This window comes from Papaver somniferum, chromosome 2 (genome assembly GCF_003573695.1).
Source record: "Papaver somniferum cultivar HN1 chromosome 2, ASM357369v1, whole genome shotgun sequence".
Classification (NCBI taxonomy): domain Eukaryota; kingdom Viridiplantae; phylum Streptophyta; class Magnoliopsida; order Ranunculales; family Papaveraceae; genus Papaver; species Papaver somniferum.
Genome location: NC_039359.1, coordinates 24,992,469 through 25,015,335, shown reverse-complemented (window position 1 = coordinate 25,015,335; position 22,867 = coordinate 24,992,469). Strand labels below are relative to the sequence as shown.

At 37.1% G+C, this 22,867-nt stretch overlaps 1 protein-coding gene across 1 annotated transcript; it reads right to left on the bottom strand.

The window, feature by feature from the left end:
• Positions 1-17,957: 17,957 nt before the first annotated feature.
• On the bottom strand, positions 17,958-21,058 carry LOC113347174 (pentatricopeptide repeat-containing protein At3g63370, chloroplastic-like). Its single transcript, XM_026590777.1, has one exon. It carries the CDS (start codon positions 20,919-20,921, stop codon positions 17,985-17,987), a length of 2,937 nt encoding a protein of 978 aa, XP_026446562.1. The 5' UTR covers positions 20,922-21,058; the 3' UTR covers positions 17,958-17,984.
• Between the last annotated feature and the right edge of the window lie 1,809 nt (positions 21,059-22,867).

Here is a 22,867-nt window from a genome sequence, read left to right as displayed (position 1 = left end):
TTCATGTTTCATGTGATTTTTTATGTCCAAAGAAATCCTTGTTTTCTCGTTAAAGTAAGGTCGCTCTTGTTGTTCTTTCGGAAATGACATTTTATGGGGGAGAGTTCTTAATTGAACTTGTGCTTAATTGCCAAATATTTGTGGGGAGTGCGGCTGTGGAATATTATAGGGGTTATCTTGTATCTTTATAAACTCCTTGATGAATGCATTTAGTTTCGACTATATGGTTGCATCTAAAAAAGTTGATATGTACTTTCTTTTGGTCATGAAGTGTCTCTATGGAAATTTCATCAGGATCCCACTAGTTTTCGTACCTTTGCCAATTTTATTGACAAAAAGGGAGAGAATTAATGAGTAGTTCACACTACAAATACATATGGTTTTCGGATCATTATGTAAGGGGGAGTGGTTTTCATGTGAGATGAAGTATTTCCTATGGGGGAGTGATACATATCACCATAGTATTATTGTCAAAGTTGTGATACAATTGAACTTTGATGTTGTGTAATAATACTATGACACTGTGTAACATTAATGATTGGGAGCTTTTGTTTTCTCATTGTTATGGCTACGGAGCTTCAATAATGATGATGCTACATTGGATATCTTTGGAATCATTGGAGTATTTGGAAGTGACGAATATTTCGAGTAATATTGAAGAACCAAGGAGATCATGCATGTGGAAGAGAAGATTCAAAGTTTATTTATTTTGTATTCCATATGTATTGATAGTTTTGTCACTAAAATTGACAAAAGGGGAGATTGTTAGAGCACTGCTCGGTCGAACTCACAAGCGTTGCTATCTCAAGCTTGTTTGTCAGGTTTAGTTTCCATAACTATAAGTCTTGATTTCTAGTCTACTTATAGCTAAGTCTCGGACTAGGATAGAAAGTGTAGTTGAGCTCTAGACTCCACGGCGTTCATCATGCAAAGACGAAGAACTACTCAAGGAACTGGTGGATCTTCATCGACTAAAAGGTATGTGGAGACTTAAACTTATCTATCACTCAAAATTCTATCTACTCTATCTCTTATCTTAAGACAAAAGTCGTATTGCTATATAAAGTTCGATTATACACATTTGCTATTTCGAGCCGAGTCTATCTAGCTTATCTATTTCTCGAAATATGTGTTAGTAAGCTTTCACTTTGGCCAAGTTCATCTTTGCAAGTGACGAAAGTCATGTTGATTATTTCAATATCTTGAAAATCGCTTTGATGAAAAATAGAGTGTGAATAACCTCTATATAATATCCTCTAAGAATGTTTCAATGATTGAAATAAAGAGTTTAGAACATGTAACCATCTTTGGATATAAGCATATAGTGTGTCCACACATTAGTGTATGTCCAAAACCAGGAACAAAATTTATGCATACTTGTGTGTGTACTAAATGGTTGATGGAGACTGGGTAAGTACACGTACCCGTACGCATACTGGCGGAAGTTCACGACCGTGATTTTGTGCTGAGTTTGGAAATCAAAACCAACTCAATCCGGTTACCTAAGTATGCATACCCGTACGCATACTGGCGGAAAGTTCACGTCCGTGAATTTCTGTTGAGTTTGAAAACCAAAAATAACTCAAATCCGGTTACTTAAGTACGCATACTTAAGTGTGTTACTTTCTAAAATTGGTTTGTCCATGAACTAAAACATTTATATAATAAGTAATGCAATTTGCAAACCGTGGCTATAATGTTCATGAATCGATTCGAGTGAATCAAAACCGATTTTGCTTCGATTGTGCCTTGTATACTTCCATGAGATCTAAGCAATTGAACAACTCTCTAACTAGTTCTTTTAAGTCATATGAACTAGTTATGTTGAAGATGAATAAGGTTGATATGAAAGTGCTCATATGGCTAACCATTTGGTTAACTACTGTTGAACCAACTAGGTGACACGTTTAAGTACGGTTACACAAACCTAAATGAACGTGCATTTCATTTGTGTATAACAAGCTAAGTTTGATCTAAAAGTTGAAAGATATTAGCTTGAATCTAATCAGGTTTTCATCTAACGATGAATATTGAATTCTTTATTACCAAGGTAGCATTGATTGCAAACCATGATTTGAATAATATATAAAGGAGAACTCTAACAACTGGGAAACCTAATCCCCACACCTCCTGTGTGATACTATTTGTGTAATCTAGAGTCGATTCTCCGATAAACTTAGGTTTCTACCGAGACCCTGTAGGTTAACGACTTGAAGACTTCATTGGGATTGTGAATCCAAACCCAACTATTTTTTCTGTAGTTGTGTGATCTAATCTTGTTGTTTCTATCATGTTGAGTGAAATTGGAATAATTGGCTCGAGATTGATATCTCCGATAGGCAAGATAAAAATTAGTCACAAACATCTTCGTCTGATCGTTTGTGATTCCACAATATCTTGTTTCGCTAGTCGATTAAGATTATTGTGAGGTGATTGATATTTCTGTGGTATATCAATTGGTTCATGTTCACCTTGATTTATCAAAAGACGGAACAAAACTCGTAGGTATTTTTATGGGAGACAGACTTATCTATTCCTGTAGACTTTTCTATGTGATACATATTTGTTTATTTTGGGTCGTAGCAACTCTTAGTTGTGGGTGAGATCAGCTGACGGAATCAAGTGTGTAGTATCCTGCAGGGATCAGAGATGTAAGGAGCGCAACTGTACCTTGAATCAGTGTGAGATTGATTGGGGTTCAGCTACAGTCCAGAATGAAGTTAGTTTGTATTAGGCTAGTGTCTGTAGCGGCTTAATACAGTGTGGTGTTCAATCTGGACTAGGTACCGGGATTTTTTTTCATTTGCTGTTTCCTCGTTAACAAAACTTCTGGAGTCTGTGTTATTTCTTTTCCGCATTATATTTTGTTATATAATTGAAATATCACAGGTTGTGCATTAAATCGATCAATTGGTAAATTCAACCTTTGTTTGTTGATTGAAATTGATTGATCCTTAAACATTGGTCTTTGGAACTGTTCAAGTTATCTCTCTTATATTCAATCAGGCTCCCAAATTTTTGTTTGTTTGATTGCGGATTGAATTGGGAGATTGAGATGTAACTCTTTGATATACTTTTCTTAAGATTGAGTCTGACTGTCTAGTTGATTCTCTTGAAAGTATATTGGAGTTAGTCCATACAGATTGCTAAGCGAAATATTGGGTGAGGTTGTTAGACCCCCACTTTTTCAGTATGCAAACATGTACGCATACCTAAGTGGCCAGACTTAGTTTGGGTTCGCCACTATGCGAACGGGTACGCATACCTCCAAACTCAGTTGAACTCCCAGACTTGAACTTTCACGCCGGTACGCATACGGGTATGCATACTAAGTTCTCGGACTTTCAACTAACCAACCAGTACACATACGGGTATGCATACTATGGTTCCCGGACTTCGAACAACTTGCAACAATTAGCATACAAGTACGCATATTGTGTTATATCCAATCATGGTTAATTGTTCTAAACTCCCATTTCAATCATTGAAACATTCTTAGAAGACGGAAATAGCTGTCTCACATAAACTATTAGCTTCAAATCAATTTTCAAGTGATCGAATGATCAATACGAAACATTCTGAGTCTACATCAAATGACTGTCTCACACAAATCATGTAAGATGTTACCAGGCGATTTTCACATGATCATATTTTGACTTTCGTCAAGAATATAAGATGAACTTGGTTAAAGCGAAAGCTTACTAACACATATTTCGAGAAATATGTAAGCGAGTTAAACTCAGCTCGAAATATCAAATGTGCATAATCGAAGTCTATATAGCTATAAGAATTTTGTCTCAAATAGGAGATAGAGTAGATAGACTTTTGAGTGATAGATGAGTTCAAGTCTCCACATACCTTTTGTTGATGAAGTTCCAGAATATCCCATTATTAGTTCTTCGTCTTTAATCGATGAATCGCCGTGAAGTCTAAAGCTCAACTACACTTACTATCCTAATCCGAGACTTAGTTATAAGTAGACTAGAAATAAAGAGTTATAGTTATGGTAACTAAACTTGACAAACACGCTTGAGATAACAACACTTGCGAGTTCGACCGAGCAGTGCTCTAATACCTCCCATGCCTATCGTTATATAATTATGGCATTCTAAGACGCACCATGCTACTTAATATTGATGTTTAATCAAACATAATCAAGGATGATTTCACATTCCATATTCAAAAATACATATAACAATATTAATCATGAGATCTTCAGACTTTCCTTTTACCGATCAAGCGATGAATTATTTTTCCTTTTATAGGTCATAAATAAGAAGTTAGCACGTATTTCAAGTGGTAATGAATTGAGTCTTGTTAGTCGTAATAGAAGATGCGCTCTTAGTTAATAGGTTGGAAATTGGGTACCAGAGGATGCAAAATCAGAGAATATAAAAGAATGTTGTGACACTGACTTTAAGGCCTTTCGATTATTTTCAGCAAATATTTCGACCGTTTCCAAATATTTGGCGAAAGTACAATCGGTCAATAAAATAAGGATATAATAAAGCCCTAATAATGTTTTTGGATTCAAGAGTTGTACTCCCTTGACCCAACCAAAAACACATAATTATTGGATTATGATGATGCTTAGAGCGAAACGAAATCAGAGATTTTGATATGTTGAAATGTGAGAAAGCCTTGACAATTTATAAAGGGTTTCATGTCTATTGAAGATGTCTCTTCATGTCCAACAGACGTCTTCAAAAGACATCCATTAATGAAAAGACACTTTATGGGAAGAGACGCGTTTGTATAATTTTCTGAAAAACCGAATTAGGTTTTCAAATTCATACTAAAAAAAAAATTAACGAGACGCTGTCTCGCACTCTGTTAAGGGGCGCTGTCTAGATCTCAACACTCCCTCCTTATAACAAAAATCAATATAATAGTACGATATTTTTTGTACTGTATAACTTCATCAAATGCACCGCACGTGAACAAGAAAGTGCATAATGAACACTTGCAGAACAATAACCCCACCATAAAGATTGAAAAAATACAACACAAAAACATATTAGGGACAATCTTCTTTATATTTATAAGCAATTAGTTTAAATACTCATGCATTATTATTTGTACTCGAAGTATTTGATTCGAGAAACAAACAATTATTTTTACGAGTCTACAACTAATTATATGGTGTCCGCATAAAAAACGATGGTCAATAAAATATCATCATTGTCAAACCCAAAAACATTTGGCTACTTAAAACTTTGAGATGCAAGGATATTTTTTCTTAAAGCTGTCAGCTAAGTCAATATCTGAAGAGCCTGATAGTCATAAGAAGAGTTATCCCACGTCCAAATAGGTGCAAGGTGGGAAAACTAATTAGGTCCCAACCATCACGTACTTACTTAAGACGAAGTTATTTACTGTAATCCATATATTAACATAATGTATAATTGGACAGAAAAGCTCACATTGTAACCAAGACATTTCATTAATAGAAATTACACTTTGAATATTTCTCTCTCTTCTGATTCTCTTCTTGTTCATAAGTTCTTCACTGTCCTGGAAAGATAATCAGAAACCATAACTTTACAGACAAGATCACTAAATAACCGATCAAATATCAGAGATAAGAGTGATCAACTAAGGTTGTGAATCCAAGTTAAGGACTATAATCAGAATATTATGAAGGTGTCATTCTCATATGAATTGACGCATCTTCACCCTAAAGCAACTGATCCCAAAAAGCTCATTTGTTTATGTGTAGAAGTGAATGATCACAAGTAATTACTGGTATAAAGGTCCACCACTAAATTGATACCTCGTAGAATATTATATTTGGATAAGTAACATAAGATTTCCCAACATAACCTAATTAATTAATAAGGTCCTAATTAACACACAATATTTTGTTATGGAAGAAAACTGTTTGGCAGAAAAAAGCCCGGGACCTAGTCCAGTTTTAAATACTCTCAGAATTAAGCTGTTATACAAGTTGAATACCGCAACTTTGTATAGTTGAGACTAAGTAAACACTCCTTCATTACCTGGTTCGTGCAGTTTCCATGTGCCTACTGTTAGAGCATTGCTCGGTCGAACTCGCATGCGTTTCTATCTCAAGCATGTTTGTTAATGTTAGTGATCAAAACTATAAGTCTGGATTTCTAGTCTAATATAGCTAAGTCTCGGACTAGGATAGAAAGTGTAGTTGAGCTCAAGGACTTCATGGTGATTCATCATACAAGAAGAAGAAATACTCAAGGAACCGGTGGAACTTCTCGACAAAAAGGTATGTGAAGACTTGAACTTATCTGTCACTCAAAAGTCTATCTACTCTATCTCCTACTTCTTGAGACAAAAAGTCGTATGCTATATATAGACTTAGATTATACACATTTGGTATTTCGAGCCGAGTATACCTCTCCTATCTATATCTCGAAATATATGTTGGTAAGCGTTTTGCTTCGATCATGTTTATCTTTACCTAGTGACGAAACTCATGATATGTTTCAATCACTTTGAAAATTGCTTTGACGAGAAATGGTGTAACAACTGTATAACGTCCTCTAAGAATGTTTCAATGGTTGAAATGAGATTTTAGATTACATAACCAATGATGGACATAAGTATTGTTGTGGAAACACATATGTGCATAATTCCTATTCCTTGAAACAAAGTTTGCGAACTTTGTTGATCAAGAGAAACCGGAAGAATGGCTTGTTGCCAAGTCCGCGAACTCAGTCCACGAACTGCCGAACTTCTTATCCCGAGAAATTCTGCTGGAGTTGACAAACTTGTTACGTGAGTACCAGTCCGCGAAACCAGTCCGCGAACCGGCGGAAAGTCTTTGCCGAGATTTTCTGCTGGAGTTTGTAAATTCTTCCCTGTTGCTTAAGTCTGCGAACCTAGTGTGCGAATTTAAGAAGGTTATATATCTGAAAATGATTTCTGAACTTAAACTTATAAAGACTAAGGAATGCAATTTGCAAAACGTGGCTATAAAGTTCATGAACTGATTCGAGTGAATCAAATCATCTTTGCTTCAATTGTGTCTTGTGTATTACATAAGATTTCCTTGCAATTGAACAACTCTCTAACTAGTTCATTTGAGTAATTTAAACTAGTTATGGTGAAGAAGAATATGGTTGGTATGAAATGATCGTATGGTTAACCTTTTGGTTAACTATTGTTGAACCAACAATGTACACGTTTGGGTACAGTTAACAAACCTAGAAGCGTGCATTTCATTTGTGTATAACAAGCTAAGTTTTCGATCTAACAGTTGAGAAATATTAGCTTGAATCTAAATCAAGTTTTTATCTAACGGTGGATATTGTTTGCTTTGTGACCAAGGCGAAACCATGTTTTGAAAGATTATATAAAGGAGACATCTATTATTGTGCAAAACTAATCCCCACACTTCACGTGCGATACTAGTTTGCGTGCTAGAGTCGTTTCTCCTTTAACCTTTGGTTTTATTCTTCTAAAACCAGGTTAACGACTTAAAGACTTCATTGGGATTGTGAAGCCAGACCGATACTACTTTTATCGTTGCTGTGCAGCACTTGTGCTGCTGCTGCATTGCCTTCTCTGCTGCTGCAACTCTGTTGTTGCTGCTTTCTTTGCTTTCCCCTGCTGTTGCTGCTCACTGCTGCTGCTGCCCTTCTGCTGTGCAGTCTTGCTACTGCTGCTGCCTGCCAAAGCCAGCTGAGCCCAATTCAGTTCATTGCTGTGCACTCAAGCCCAAAGCTCACTTCAAACTGAAGCCCAATTCAGTCAACTGTGGGCTTAACCAAAGCCCAGTTGTTTAAAACCAAAGCCCAAATTCATTAAGGCCCAATCCAATTCAGGCTTAATCAAAAGCCTAAGTTTAAGGCCAAAGCCCATTTGCACTTCAAAGACTAACTGAGCCAAAGCTCAGTTCATTTTATTGTGAACAAACCCATTAGCACTCAAAGCCCAATTTAAGCCAAAAGGCTTCTAAGCCCAAAGCAAATCTAGGAACCCAATTAGCTAGAACACTCCAAACACACCCGATCTCTGTGGATCGACCCGTATTTGCACGAGCTACAACCGACGACCGTGCACTTGCGGTATTACTGTAGGCCCCCGTTTTTATTGCGCTCATTTATATACCCTTTTCAAAGCCTACCAAGTTTTTGGCGCCGCTGCCGGGGACTCGGTTAGCGGCGCTGTTTTTTTTTTTTTTTTTATTTTGATTTTGTTGTGTTCTACCTTTGTTTGCTGTTCTCTGCATTTGTTTGCTGGTGCAGGTCTTGTTGCTGGCTATCCTTTGCTAGCTAGCTAGCTAACTGTTGCCTGTTGCTAGACCTTTCTTAACCTTGCTGCTGAGCTTGCCAAGCTGCTGGGTTGTAAGAACTTGACCCTTGTTGCTGCTGCCCTGCCCGCAAGCCCTGAACTGAACCACCTGCTGCTGCTGATGCTCTTGTGCTGCTGTGGTGCTCCTGCTGGTGCCAGGCCAAGAATCCTGTGAGCTGTTGCACCTGTTGCTGAACCAAAGCTGCTGCACCTGGTGCCAGGCCAACTGACCCTGTGCACTTGCAGCTTTGCTGAACCAAAGCCCAGCTGGGCTGTAAGCTGCAGAAGGTGAATAAAGTGAACCAAAGCCCAACTGGGCTGTAAGCTGCAGAAGGTGAACCAAAGCCCAACTGGGCCTTGAGTGTTGAAGCCAAAGCTTAGGATGATCCAAAGCCCAACTGGGCTTTTGCAACCAAACTGAGCAGCTGGGCTGTGCTTAAGCAAGTAAGCCTAAACCCATTAAGAGAACCCAACCTGTGGGCTTCCATTTTTCATTTGTGGGCTTGTAATAATTTTTTCCATTTTTCTGTTGGGCTTGTAATCTTAATTACTTGTGGGCTTGTTTGTTTAATTGCTTGTGGGCTTGTGATGTTAGACTGATTTGGGCCTGTAGTTTTAAATTAGAAAAACTGAACTTTTGAAAGCCCAACTGGGCCTCCGACCAAACAAGCAACAGTTAGGCTATTTCAAAAGCTACATTGGGCTTCAGTTTGCATACACATTGTAGGCTTAGTTCAACTTCCCTTGACAAAGCAATTTCTCCCACCAATGTGGGCTTGCTCCTAATTTCAAAAACCAAAATTGCTCCCAAATTAAACCAAATTTTTATCATCTCCCTTGGGCCTTACTTTTTTGTGATTTGTGTGATTATTTCATAAAACAAAGACATGTCTGGATTTTGGTCTGCCTCTGGGAATAAATCTATTAGAGATGCTTACGGGCAAGATTCACCTTATGAGCCTCCCACAGACCATGATGTCAATAGTTATAGGGATTATAATTATGGACCTTTTCAAGGTCATGAGCCTCAATATGCAAACCCGTATAACTATTCACCCATGTATCAACCTAGCCAACCTAATATGCATGTTTGTACCTTTTGTGGTGGTTTAGACCACCCTGATGAATATGCTATGTTTTGCATGAATTTAGGAAATCTAGGGGATACCATGAAAATCCAAATTATGAAATGCCCACAAATTGTGAGGCTGGTAGTCATTGGGACCATAATCAACCTTTCGAAGGTTGTGATCAATATTTTGTAAACCCTAATGACCATGCACACATGTACCATTCACCACAATTTGAACATGAAGAATTTTGTACTCCCATGAATTTAGACTCCACCGTAGAAGCTCTCAGACTCGGTGAGCAAAATTCTGATAGAACTATGTCACGCATTCAGGCGAAGTTAGATCAGATTTTGCTTCAACTACAAAAGGAGGAAATTCATGAGAAATGCATGTTGTCCCTAATGAAGTGTCCAGTCCCATTCATCTAAATGATATTGAATATGAACCTGATTTAGAGGAACATGAATCGACTAAGGACACCACCACTTTTAATGAGGATCAATATGCATGTTACCATGATGATGATTATGATGATAATGATATGTTAGAAGAACATGTTTTTGCTGAAAATATTGTGGAACCTTTTGGTTCAATAACATATGGCTTCTCAGCCTCAACCTTCATGAATGTTGTTTCTTCTGATACTCATTGTAATTCATATGATTTTGATTCTAATATGGGGCTTGTACAATTCTTCTGTGAAGATGAACATGACATAGGAATAGTTGAATCTTCTGTAGACACTAATTTTATTTGCATGAGGACGAATTTGATGTGTCTGATTCCTTGCCTAAGTCACAAAATGTTATTTCTTCCGGTGATGATTTGAGTACTTCGAACAATCATGATACTGATTTAGGTCTTGATGTTTTGTTCGATGAATGTAAGCATGTTTTACCTGTTTCTGATTTAGGGAAAGTATGTGTTGGTACTATTGATCTTACCCATGAAAATAATTTAGATGTACCCACTTTCTTACCTAAATCTCAAATTGAGATTATTCCACCCAACCTAGATTTGGTTTGCAACAAAAAATTTAAACCAACTTTTCTGAAAATTCCCAATCTAGGATTGGAACTGTGTGCCTCCCAAGTCCTCTTGGACTATTTTGCTTCAAAATATAACACTTTAAAGAGCCACAGTTGGAATGCATTTCTTTGCCCATCCCGAAAACAGTCCATTATGAGTTAGACCTTTTGAATCCTGAACCCCTAAAATTAAAAGATTTTGTGCTTAAAAGTAAACCTGTTGAACAATTTAGGTTTAGGGGTGATTCATTGGTTTTTCACTCTCACTCCCATTTCAGTCCAATTTTAGTGTTTTGAAACTTTCTATGTTTCAACACTTTGTCTTTTGGGTTGATCCTCAACTCTTTAGATTGTTAGTGTATGGTGAATTTTTGTATATAATCCAGTAGATAAATTTTTAAAAACCCTTTTGTTCCTTTTGTATATATTTTGCTAATCCAATATGATCTCGGCTGAAATATGGTTGGATTTTTGCCTTGAATAACGGAGTTTTAATTCTGCTTTCGCCGAAATCGGGTATTCTCTCTCCTTTTACTCTACTCAGCATGTCCTTTCCATATGTTGCATTTAATTTTTCCATATTTTTGAAACATTGAGGACAATGTTTAGTTTAGGTTTGGGGGTATAGAGTAGATACACGATAATATGCATAATTGAAAACGAACTCCATCTTTTTGAAAAAATCGAAAAAAAAAAATTCAAAAAAATTAAAAAATGAAAAAATCATAAAAATGGAGCTCATTTACCTTGAAATGTTGACTCTTGTGCAAATATGTATATTATTAGGAGTCTTAGTCTAGATATTTAGGCACCCTGATTCTAGCACAATTCACATAGTGATAAGAAATTTGCACGCGCACGATCTACCAATACATGTATGGCCTCGATCTTCAAGGTGTTTGATAGGAAGTTACGATTGCCAATCACTTTAGAATACTGAACGAAACTTGACTAGCTTGTTCTTTGGTTGGTTGGGATAGAAGGTGGAGGTTACATTAAGAAAGACAACCATCGAATTTAACTGGGTGCATCAAAAAGGGCTACCTCTTGCAAAGTGTCATGTAATCTTTTGTTTCCTTTTGTATGTATCAAAAGTGTTTCTTGTTCAAAAAAAAAAAAAAAAAAAAAAAAAAAAAAAAAAAAAAAAAAAAAAAAAAACGATGTAATATTCAGAAAAAAAAAAAAAAAAAAAAAAAAAAATACAAAAATAAAAAAATCAAGTATTTATCAATTCCATCTCTCTTGTTCCAAAAATAAAAGAGTAGTCAATGTAAATAAGAGTCATGTAAATAGTCATTTTTGTTGTTTCATTGTAATAAGCAAGGAGGGTGTATGCCATTGATGTACAACGCGAGTAATTGTGAAATACCTCCAACTCATTCACAATTCTCGTAAAGTCCGGACAGCTAGCTAGATTTCGACCTTGGTTCTTAGCCTGAGAAACTATCTCTTGGTGATTAGTAGTCATAACTTCAGATCTTTCTTTACACATGTGTAGATACACTTTACACTCTTATCACATGTCTTTTTTTTGTTATCAGTGCTAGGATTGTGCCTTCGATAGCTAGATTGACATCTCCATTTTGCTGTGAGCTTAAACTGTTTTGCACATGTCACATTTGATGGAATCTGAGCTTATATTTTGACCTAGAACTTTGTAGGTACGTTCTAAGCAAACCTTCACGAGACTTCAACTCGTCCACTAGGGACACTTAGTGGTTTAAAAGGCTTAGTGCATACGCTAAATGCATTCGAGAGACCAGCGACAGTGGTATAGTTAGGATTTCCTTAGTTTTGTTTTACTTGAGGACAAGTAAAATTCAGGTTTGGGGGTATTTGATGAGTGCCAAATATTGTATATATTTATCCCTTTTTGTTGGCATTTTACTCATCTTTTGTGCATTAATTCTACATTTTATCCCATATTCTGTATTTTCATTGTTTTCAAGAATAAATATTTTTATTAATTAATTTTGCATTTTTAGGCAATAAACAAAGTTCGGATGACTTGCGGAGCAAAAGAGCAGAAAAGTAGTGAAAAGCCTGGAGAAATCACGCAAGGAAGCCGCGAAGAATGGTGCGCACAACCTCATTTTCTACACACAAAAGCGCCTCCGTTCTCAGCCATCAGATCAGTTCTCAGAAGCATCCGACGGTCGCTCCTTCATAGATCATCAAAATCTGAAGTCTCTGTCGAGCACCACAGCGCTGAAATTCCAAGCCTTCAGATTAGATGGTAGCTGAATCCAACGGTTGCTCCCTTGCTGTTCATTAAAGTTTGATATCCCCGCATTACACTACAGCACCTAACCTAATCTAGCACCGTTCGTTTCGTTGTATCCCTTCATCCGACGGTCGCTCCTCGCTTGCCTCCGAATCACCGTCCGATCTACCTACCAGCTTCGCATCTCGCGGCCCATCTCACGAAACATCATCTCTTGATGAACCCGCCTCACACCCTAGCGACCGAACCCATCCACCTAACCAAACACGCCCCCTACCCCAAACTCAGTCGAGCCACTCTCCCCCATTCCTCTCTGCAACTTCACCACCGTCTTCAACAGAACCATGTCCACCACCTTCTCCACCTCTGTCACCACCTGCTCCGCACCCACTCTCTGTCACCACGTCAAACAATGATAACCCATCATTGTTCCCATCTCCCTAGTCCATCTAATTCACTTATTCCACACATTCTCTGCCCGAAACCCTAAAGTGTGAAATAGGTAAATTAGGTTGAGCTAGAGTGAAATTGAAGGCATGGAGAGGTAGAGAAGGACAAATAGAGTAATGGGTCGAGTTCAATTTGATGTTGCTACATCAAATTAGGTGAGTAATTACCAACCCTAGCTCTGTCAGTTTGGGGATTTTTATTGTAGAACCCTAATTGTGTTGTGGGTATAAATATGTAGTGTGGGAGTGTTGTAGAAACTTTATGCTTGGAGTAGCCAACATCCAGGACTTTCATGTCCTGTTAAATGTTAATGTGTTCTGTTAATATTTTCACTTTCATTTATGTTCATGTTCATGTTCTGTTAATGCTATTTTCTCCTGTTATTTATAGTTAATGCTCTGTTAATGCTCCTGTTATTTATGTTAATGTGATCATGTTCTGTTAATGCTATTTTATGTTAATGTCCATGTTCTGTTAATACCTGTTACTTGTGTCTTGTTAATGCTATTCTCTCCTGTTGATGTTTGTTACGTGTTCACTGTCATGTTTAAATTTGCTGTCACAATTGATGGAATGCTAGGCTAGGTATCTGTGAAGCTTTGAACTAATTGTGCAATGGAAGAAATCAGTGCTCATAGCAAGCTGATTATCTTGCCATTATTGTTGTATGCTTAGGTTGCACTGTTGATTGAGCATTGGGAGAAACTAGTGCTCATAGCAAGCTAGTTTTCTTCCCATTCTATTTGTTTGCATGTATTCTACCTTAGCCTTGCTCCATTTCAGTTTCTTTATCACCCCTGCCCTTGGCTTAGGCCTTGGTTCATCTTGCACTGTTTTATGCTTGTAGTTGCTTTGTTCTTTGTTTCTGTCACTGTTTTACTTCCATGTTCATTTCATTTGCTGATTTACTTCTAGTGCTGCTACTTCTTTTGGCTTGCTGCAACTCTGTTGCTTCTCTTATTCCACTGCCTTGCAGCTGCTGTGCAGCACTTGTGCTGCTGCTGCATTGCCTTCTCTGCTGCTGCAACTCTGTTGTTGCTGCTTTCTTTGCTTTCCCCTGCTGTTGCTGCTCACTGCTGCTGCTGCCCTTCTGCTGTGCAGTCTTGCTACTGCTGCTGCCTGCCAAAGCCAGCTGAGCCCAATTCAGTTCATTGCTGTGCACTCAAGCCCAAAGCTCACTTCAAACTGAAGCCCAATTCAGTCAACTGTGGGCTTAACCAAAGCCCAGTTGTTTAAAACCAAAGCCCAAATTCATTAAGGCCCAATCCAATTCAGGCTTAATCAAAAGCCTAAGTTTAAGGCCAAAGCCCATTTGCACTTCAAAGACTAACTGAGCCCAAGCTCAGTTCATTTTATTGTGAACAAACCCATTAGCACTCAAAGCCCAATTTAAGCCAAAAGGCTTCTAAGCCCAAAGCAAATCTAGGAACCCAATTAGCTAGAACACTCCAAACACACCCGATCTCTGTGGATCGACCCGTATTTGCACGAGCTACAACCGACGACCGTGCACTTGCGGTATTACTGTAGGCCCCCGTTTTTATTGCGCTCATTTATATACCCTTTTCAAAGCCTACCAATTGGCTTGAGATTAATATCTCCGATAGGCAAGATATAAAAAGTAGTCACAAACATCTTCGTCTCATTGTTTGTGATTCCGCAACATCTTGTTTCGCTACCATACGATTAAGATTGTTGAGAGGTGATTGATTTATCTAGGCTGTTCTTCGGGAATATAAGACCGGATTATCAATTGGTTCCTGTTCACCTTGATTATTATCAAAAGACGGAACAAAAACTTTAGGGTTTTTCTGTGGGAGACAGATTGATCCTTTGATAGATTTGTCTGTGTGAGACTGATTTGTTTATTGTTAAAGCCTGCGATTTTGGGTCGTAGCAACTCTTAGTTGTGGGTGAGATCATCTAAGGGAATCAAGTGCGCAGTATCCTGATGGGATCAGAGGCGTAAGGAGTACAATTGTACCTTGGATCAGTGGGAGACTGATTGGGGTTTAACTATAGTCTAGTCCGAAGTTAGATTGGAGTAGGCTAGTGTCTGTAGCGGCTTAATACAGTGTGTGTTCAATCTGGACTAGGTCCCGGGGTTTTTCTGCATTTGCGGTTTCCTCGTTAACAAAATTCTGGTGTCCGTGTTATTTCTATTTCCGCATTATATTTGTTTATATAATTGAAATAATACATGTTGTGCGTTTGAATCAATCAATTGGAAATCCGACCTTTGGTTGTTGATTGATATTGATTGATCCTTGGATATCGGTCTTTGGTACCATCCAAGTTATTCCTTGTATTTGATTAGAACTCGCAGTTCTTGCTTGAGTAAATCAAATCAAGAGAGAGATATAAACTTGTTGATATACTTTTAATTGATTGAGTCTTGTTGATTCTCTTAAAAGTATATTCGAGTTAGTCCATACAGATTGCTAAGAGAAATATTGGGTGGTGTTGTTAGACCCCTGCTTTTACACCTACAACTAATCTGGTCTACGCACGTGAATCCCTAGACAGACCCCACTATTTTGAGTTGCTTCACCGATGTGAAGACTTTCACTCTCAACTCCTTTGGATCATAATCCGAAACATTAAATGACTAAATCTATTTCAGTAACCAACTCACTTATCAATCACCAAAATGAATCTTTAAATCGGAGAGAAAGTAAAGTAAAAGGTCTTCTGTTTAATTAATATACTTATAAATCCTTTGGTCAAAGATACTAACGTGGGACCGGTTCTTAAAATATATCCTCATTAGGGATTGGTCTTTATAATAGATCCTTGAATCACCTTTCAACTACGATATGAGTTTCACAAGTATACTTCCTTAAATTACGTTTCTGAAATTTCTTTCAAACATAGTTCCCAAGGTTTGGATTTATTCGGAAGTTTAACACAATAAATAATAATAACTTACCAATCAAGAGATTTGTTTAATATCTTATCGATAATATAATAATTTTACTTACCAATTAGTGAAGTTTGAGAAAAAGAAGTTCATGGATAAACTATACTTCGTAATTACATAAACTTAAATTGTTGAAACAACTAGTATATCATTCCTTTCTACTTTGATCATAGTATAATGACCAAGTCATCAATACTAAAGTCATTTTAAACAAATTTTACTTCATATGATATGTTTTCAGTAAATACTGACTTGAAAGAACAAATGATGGAAATGGAATAAGTCAAGTATGTAGTTATTAACCTCGAACTGAAGGTTGATGTATTCATTGTTATTGATACGTATTCAGATTCTTCATGAGTAACAAGAGTAAGTCTCAACATTTCTATGTTTCTAGTCTAACCTAACGAAGTTCACTTTAGTAGTCAAATCAAGCGACTCCTAGTTTTGGAACTGAACTTGACAACCATACATGATATACCAACGTTTGGTAAGTTCGACCGAGCAACGCTTTAACATAGGGAGTTATCTTTGTAAATCTGATTTTTTGGTATTTATAACAAATAAGTCATTTTTTTGAAACTTGAAATGAAAGATTCAAAACTTCCTATCTTTCAAATTATATGTCGGATTTTCATAAGTTTGATTTGGTTTGAAAGCTCTTTTTAAAAAGAATTTCAATTTTTAAGTTATCAAACTTTATTTTTTGTTTCACCTTTTGGATAAATATAAACAAATTTTTGGAGCACTTTGGAAGAACTTGTATTATGTTTACATTAAGGGTGTTCATGTACATCCACTTGCATGCGCAAGTTCATCACACAAAAACATATTACAACACTTAAAATGTTATAATATAGTTTATTTTTGACAAGAACATATTATAAAGCACGACGAGCAATGCACATGTATTCTGCTTGTCGCAATAAAATAATTAAATCCGAAGAGCCAAGGGACTAGACTTTAGATTTAAGAAAAATAGGCAGAACAATGTGAACTATTTGGTTTGAAAAAAAATTCAAAATTGATGCCCTAACTGGTCTAACTCAAGGTGAAACATGAAATTATTGAGAACTAGATGATTAACTTATCATATCAATGGATAACCGATATTTAAATTTACATGCATCATAAGTGTATCACAAATGAAGCAATTGGAAATTTCTCAAGCATTATTATGAAAATTATTACACATCGGTCTCGGATAGTACATATAAAGATGATGTTCGTATTTTATGAAAATAAAATTTATCATATAGTCCATCCTAGAGTGTATGCGGTTAGGAGTTCGGTGGGGATACTATTTGTATGCTTTCATCTCGCCCGCACTGACGCCTGACCGATATGATTGAATATAATTGACAATATCGATTGAAACTTGCCTATAAAAAGCTTTGACTACAAATTCACCTTTTGTCTTCTCACCCTAAATCTCTTTTTTTATTTTCTTTGACTATCAGATGTCATTGTAGTACATTCATTAAATCGTTGGATGATGATACCAACGACCTGAATTTAAAACTCGTCAACACTATGATAAAGGATTTCTCTTTCCTTCTTTGCCTAGTAACCTGGGCACGTAGTTAGTAAACTTCTTCTACAAGAAGAGGTTAAAATCGTAATAAAATATTTGATTTCTAATCCTTTTGAAAAAAAATATTTGATTTTTGAGCTTTTTGAAAAAAATTGTTTCAAACCAAATTCAAGGCCCGTGTTTTGGCCTTTCGGGAAGGGTCTGATACTGGTATTCACGCACCTCAGATGTGTTTTTAAAATGGGGCAGATTTTAAAAACGAAAATGATTCACATCCCGCGGGTTGTTACCACAACACACAAAGGGGTGGGACCCACACTAAACCCACCCCTTACAAATCCGCCGGGTCACTGGGTCTCTCCCTTCTTTCTCTCTTGCGGGAGACGGCTTTAAAAGTTCACTGCTACTGTTGACTATTGTGGGTGCTCTTATTAATTTCTTTTGTTTTTTCTTTTGTTGGTGTAACAATCAAATAAGGATATCATTACCAGAAATCTTTACAAGAGCAGACCCCATTTTCGAAGCGATGGAACCTGTTTCCATCTCTTACAATGATTACTCGTTCAAGTATCTTTGAAACAAGCTTGGTGAAAACATGGCAATCACCACAAACCCGAAGGTTCTTTGTGATTCGAATTGGCGTACCAGGAGAAGTTTGTATTAGACCAAAAGCAGTGGCAAGCCTTTCACTATGCCCATAGAGCAAGTTAACCTTTTCATCTTCTTGTATATCATGCAAAACATACTTAGTCTCGGGAACATAGCCACCTTCTCTTTTCAATCTTTCTGTAATTTCATCCAATTTCGAGTAAATTTCTTCCGAATTTGGATGAGAGACATCTCTTACCATAAAGGTGTGCACCATATTATTTATTTCAATCCAACTACAAGCAGGATCCTTCCTCAAACCCCTTGTCCTCATTATGTTTCTCATTTCGTCCACAGCTTCCCATCTTCCAGTGGATGCAAACGTATTTGATGCAAGTACGTAGTTTCCAGGGCTTTGGGGATCCAGCTCCAGTAGCTTTTTCACTGCAATGTCTCCAAGTTCCTTATTGGAGTGGACACGACAAGCCCCAAGGAGAGCACACCATATAGTTGCTGTTGGTTCGATTGGCATGTTCTTCATAAAACTGTAAGCCTCGTCTAATCTATTAGCACGTCCAAGAAGATCAACTACACACCCATAGTGGTCCGGCCATGGTTCTAACTGATATGAATTTCTCATTAAATCAAAATATCTCCCGCCTTCCTCGACTAATCCTGAGTGACTACATGCACATAGAAGCGCTAAAAATGTTACGTGATCAGGCTTCAATCCCCTACCCAACATTCTGTTAAATATATTTATGGCTTCCTTGCCTTGTCCATGCATACCACTAGCATTGATCATACTAGTCCATAAAATCAGGTCCTGGTGCTCAACAAGATTGAATACCTTGAAAGAGTTCTCTATATTTCCACAGCGAGCATACATATCCACAAGAGAACTCGCGACAGATCCATCCATTGGGAAGCCTTTCCTAATGAGGAAACCGTGAATCTCTTTTCCCTTTCCGGAGGCAGATAAACTCGCAGACGCTGAAAGTATGCTCAAAAGAGATACCAAGTCAGGTTTCACACCTGTCTCTCCCATTTTGCAGAAGACTTCAAGAGCTTCATTTTCCATACCATTACGGACATAAGAAGATATTAGACTTGTCCAGGACACGACATCTTTATTACCTATCCTGCTAAATATCAGAGACGCGTACTCAGTATTCCCGCACTCACCATATACATCCACAATTGTGTTCTCTAGAACGTGATCAAACAAATTCAATCTCAAAATGTTGGCATGAATTTGCTTCACAGAAGATATGCACGTCATGCCACTACAAGCAAGGAGTATGCTCCCAATTATCATGGAATCGACTCTTATCCCTTTCATCTGCACTTCTCGAAACAATTCCAGAGCCTCCAGATAACAATGATTCTGAGCATACCCGGCAATCATGGATGTCCAGGATATCAGGTCTTTATTCAGCATCTCATCGTAAACTTGGGTCATATAGTGTATACAACAACACTTGGCATACATATCTATAAGTGTGTTTCCTACCTGAAGATCAGAATCCAATCCATGTTTAATTGCATAACCATGAACTTCCATTCCATTCCGAAGATTCCCCAGACGACCCAATGCAGTAAGTATACTAACAGTGGAAACCAGGTCAGTCTTATGACCTGCTTCCAGCATTTCATGGAAGAATGCCACTGCTTCTTTGTAAAGATCATTTTGCACAAAGGTTGAAAGCATTGAATTCCAAGATATACTGTCTTTCTCTTCCATCTTGTGAAAAACTCGTAAGGCTTCATCCGTTCTACCACATCGCGAGTACATAATAACTAAAGCATTAGTTTCAATAACATCAAGTTCCCTATCAGATCTTAACAGAGCTGCATGAATTTCCATGCCAAATTTTGAGAATGATGGCTTTGCACAAGCCTGTAGAGCTGCAACAACAGTAAACGAATTTTTGGCCACACCAGAATCTTGCATTCTTTTAAAGAACCGCAAGGCCTCAGAACCCTGTCCGTTGTTCGAATATGCCGAAATAATAGAATTCCATGAAACAACATCTCCCTTTTCAATTACTCTATCAAATAACTGTGCTGCTCGGTCGAATTCATTGCATTTTGCATACATACCCACAAGTGAATTGGCAACAAAAATAACCGAAATAAACCCACATTTTATCGCTAAACCATGAATCTCAGCCCCATAGTTCAAATCTTTCATCAGCCCACAAGCCTTCAACACTGAAGGAAAAGTGCAAGCATCCAAAGTTATATCCGATAGCCGCATTTCTCGATACAATTCAAGTGCACCAGATGGTTCTCCATTGGAAACATAAGCACCAATCATTGCATTCCAGGTAAATATAGTTCTTTCAGGCATATCATCAAACAAGTTCTTGGCATCGGACAAAGACCCACATTTCCCATACATGAAAACAAGTTTAGTACTCAAAAACACTGAATCAATGTCAGTATTTGATGTGATTATATGTGCATGAATTTGTTGACCTTGCAACAGTGTTTTTTTAGCAGCACAAATGTCAAGAATTGAAGAATAAGCTTCATCTGGAGGTAACTGAGGCGGGTTTTGGCTAGTGATAAAATTTTGAAGTTCTAGAAAAGCTTCTTCTAAATTTCCTCTCTTGCATATCTCTTTGAGAGTGATATTAAATTTAAAGGGTGTTTGAGAAAGTTTTGGGATTTTAAGAGGATTTTTGTTCTGGGTTTTTGGAATTATTCTGTGGGGTTTCAAGGTTGATGAACACTGGAAGGTACACAGTTGAACTGCCATGGCCATTAGTGAGAATTTCCTAGGTAAATGACAATCAAGTAGAAGTGCATGATAAGAGAGGAAGCGCATAAGCAATCTCGAGTTCTGAAAGCCGTTTTGCACTTGATTTTTCAAGTTCTGAAACCCTACACTTCTCTACCTTGAAGAATCGGATATTTATGGCACGCAGTATCTTGTTCACAGAAAACAAAATAGTACGAAGTCCGAACAGCATCTTCATTCGAGGGTGAGAGTTTTATTTTGTAACCTGATATAGGGGCCGCATGGTTTATTAGAGGGCGGCAGTGTAATAGTAATGTTCCGCTAGTTGGTTAGGGGATGTCATATAGGGAGTGTAAATTAACTAGATTACCCTTTCCATTTTTTAACCTAATTCAAAGCTAAATTGAAAATTTGTTTTCTTTCTTTTTCTCTTCTCCTCCTCCCATCAACCGTAACCTCCATTAAAACTCAAAATTTCATCGTCTTCGATTAATCAATGATTCGAAAATTAATCAAGTGTAGTGTAATGACTTATATGATGTATGTTTTGAAAATCCAATTACAATTTGGTTTATTTTGTTCGATTTAAGTTTAACTTCTATCAAAAATTAGGGTTTTAGATAAAAATTGAAATTTCTGGGTTTATGTGAGTTACGGTTGATTTTAACTCAATTACGAACCGTAACTGGATATTTTGATGTTGTTACGGTTGGTAATAGTTCAATTACCAACCGTATGTTCTTATATTTGAGAATTTTCTTCAGTTACGGTTGGTAACCATTTTAGTTTACGAACCGTAACTCAGTTACGTTTGGTATCGAGCATTTGGTTACGAACCGTAACTCAGTTACGGTTGGTATCGAGCATTTGGTTACCAACCGTAACTGAGTTACGGTTGGTATCGAGCATTTAATTACCAACCGTTACTGGTTTTACGATTGGGTTTTCTTCAAATTTAACCAGTTACGGTTGGTAGTTCATCTTTTATGAACTGTAACTTCGATTTACGGTTGGTTATGAGTAAAATTCCAACCGTAATTAGCTTTGAAAATGTAAAAGAATTGAATTTTTTACGTACTTTAGATAACTTTGAGCGACAAAAAGCTAGTTGGAACTAATTTAGAAGTATACCCGGTCATTTTCAGGTCATGGTTCTTCATTTTGTTGGTTAATTTCTTCAATTGATTGAGATTGACCTTCTCCTCTAAACTTTTTTTTTAAATCTAAAAATCCGATTTTGGTTTTGATTTTGAGTTAATATAAGTGAAACTAATCATTAACACTAAACTTGATTATCATCACTAAACTAGGTTATCAATTATGAGGGTTAATTTGTAATTTCCAGTATTTTTTTTATGAGGGACATCTTGAATGATCATGTAATGACCCTTTTTGTCCTATTCGAATGCCGCCCCTATAATAAACCATGCCGCCCCTATAACGGGTTACTTTATTTTCTTTTGACACGTACGATTTTAAACCCTCATTTAGATTAAATCCATCTCCTGGGTCTTATAAAATAAGAAGGGTGTCAAAATAAATAAACAAGAACCTCTTCCGAGCTGGAGCTGGATGACCGGAAGTCTTCCCAAACCCTCTTGAAGTCCAACTCCAATTCTTGTTTGTCTCTGAAAAGTCAAAATTAAATCTAAATACCAAATGTGGATCTGATCATCAAAGTTCATTATTATTTAACATTATAAATAACAGAATTCCAAGCAAAAATTGAAATTTCTAACCTTGAAAGGGAAGTTGAAAACTCATGTGCTGAAGAAGTACTGGTAGCTCCATTGATAAGTGCAGAAGATGAAGGGGATTGAGTAGTGATACCAACTTTGTTCTTAAAATCTTTAAGTAATGTTACCCATTTCATTCTGTTCTACGGAGATTCCTTCTCTGTCTGTTTCTTCTTCTTTCGCTTCTACTTCAATTTATAAACCCTAACTTTTAAAATGTGTTGAATTTTCATTGAAGTTTTTCATGTAACAAAAAAACAAAAATCAGATGAGGAGAAGAAGATTACACTTTTATCA

Coding starts and splice junctions, on each gene's coding strand:
- LOC113347174 (XM_026590777.1), bottom strand. CDS start 20,921: ATGCGCTTCCTCTCTTATCATGCACTTCTACTTGATTGTCATTTACCT.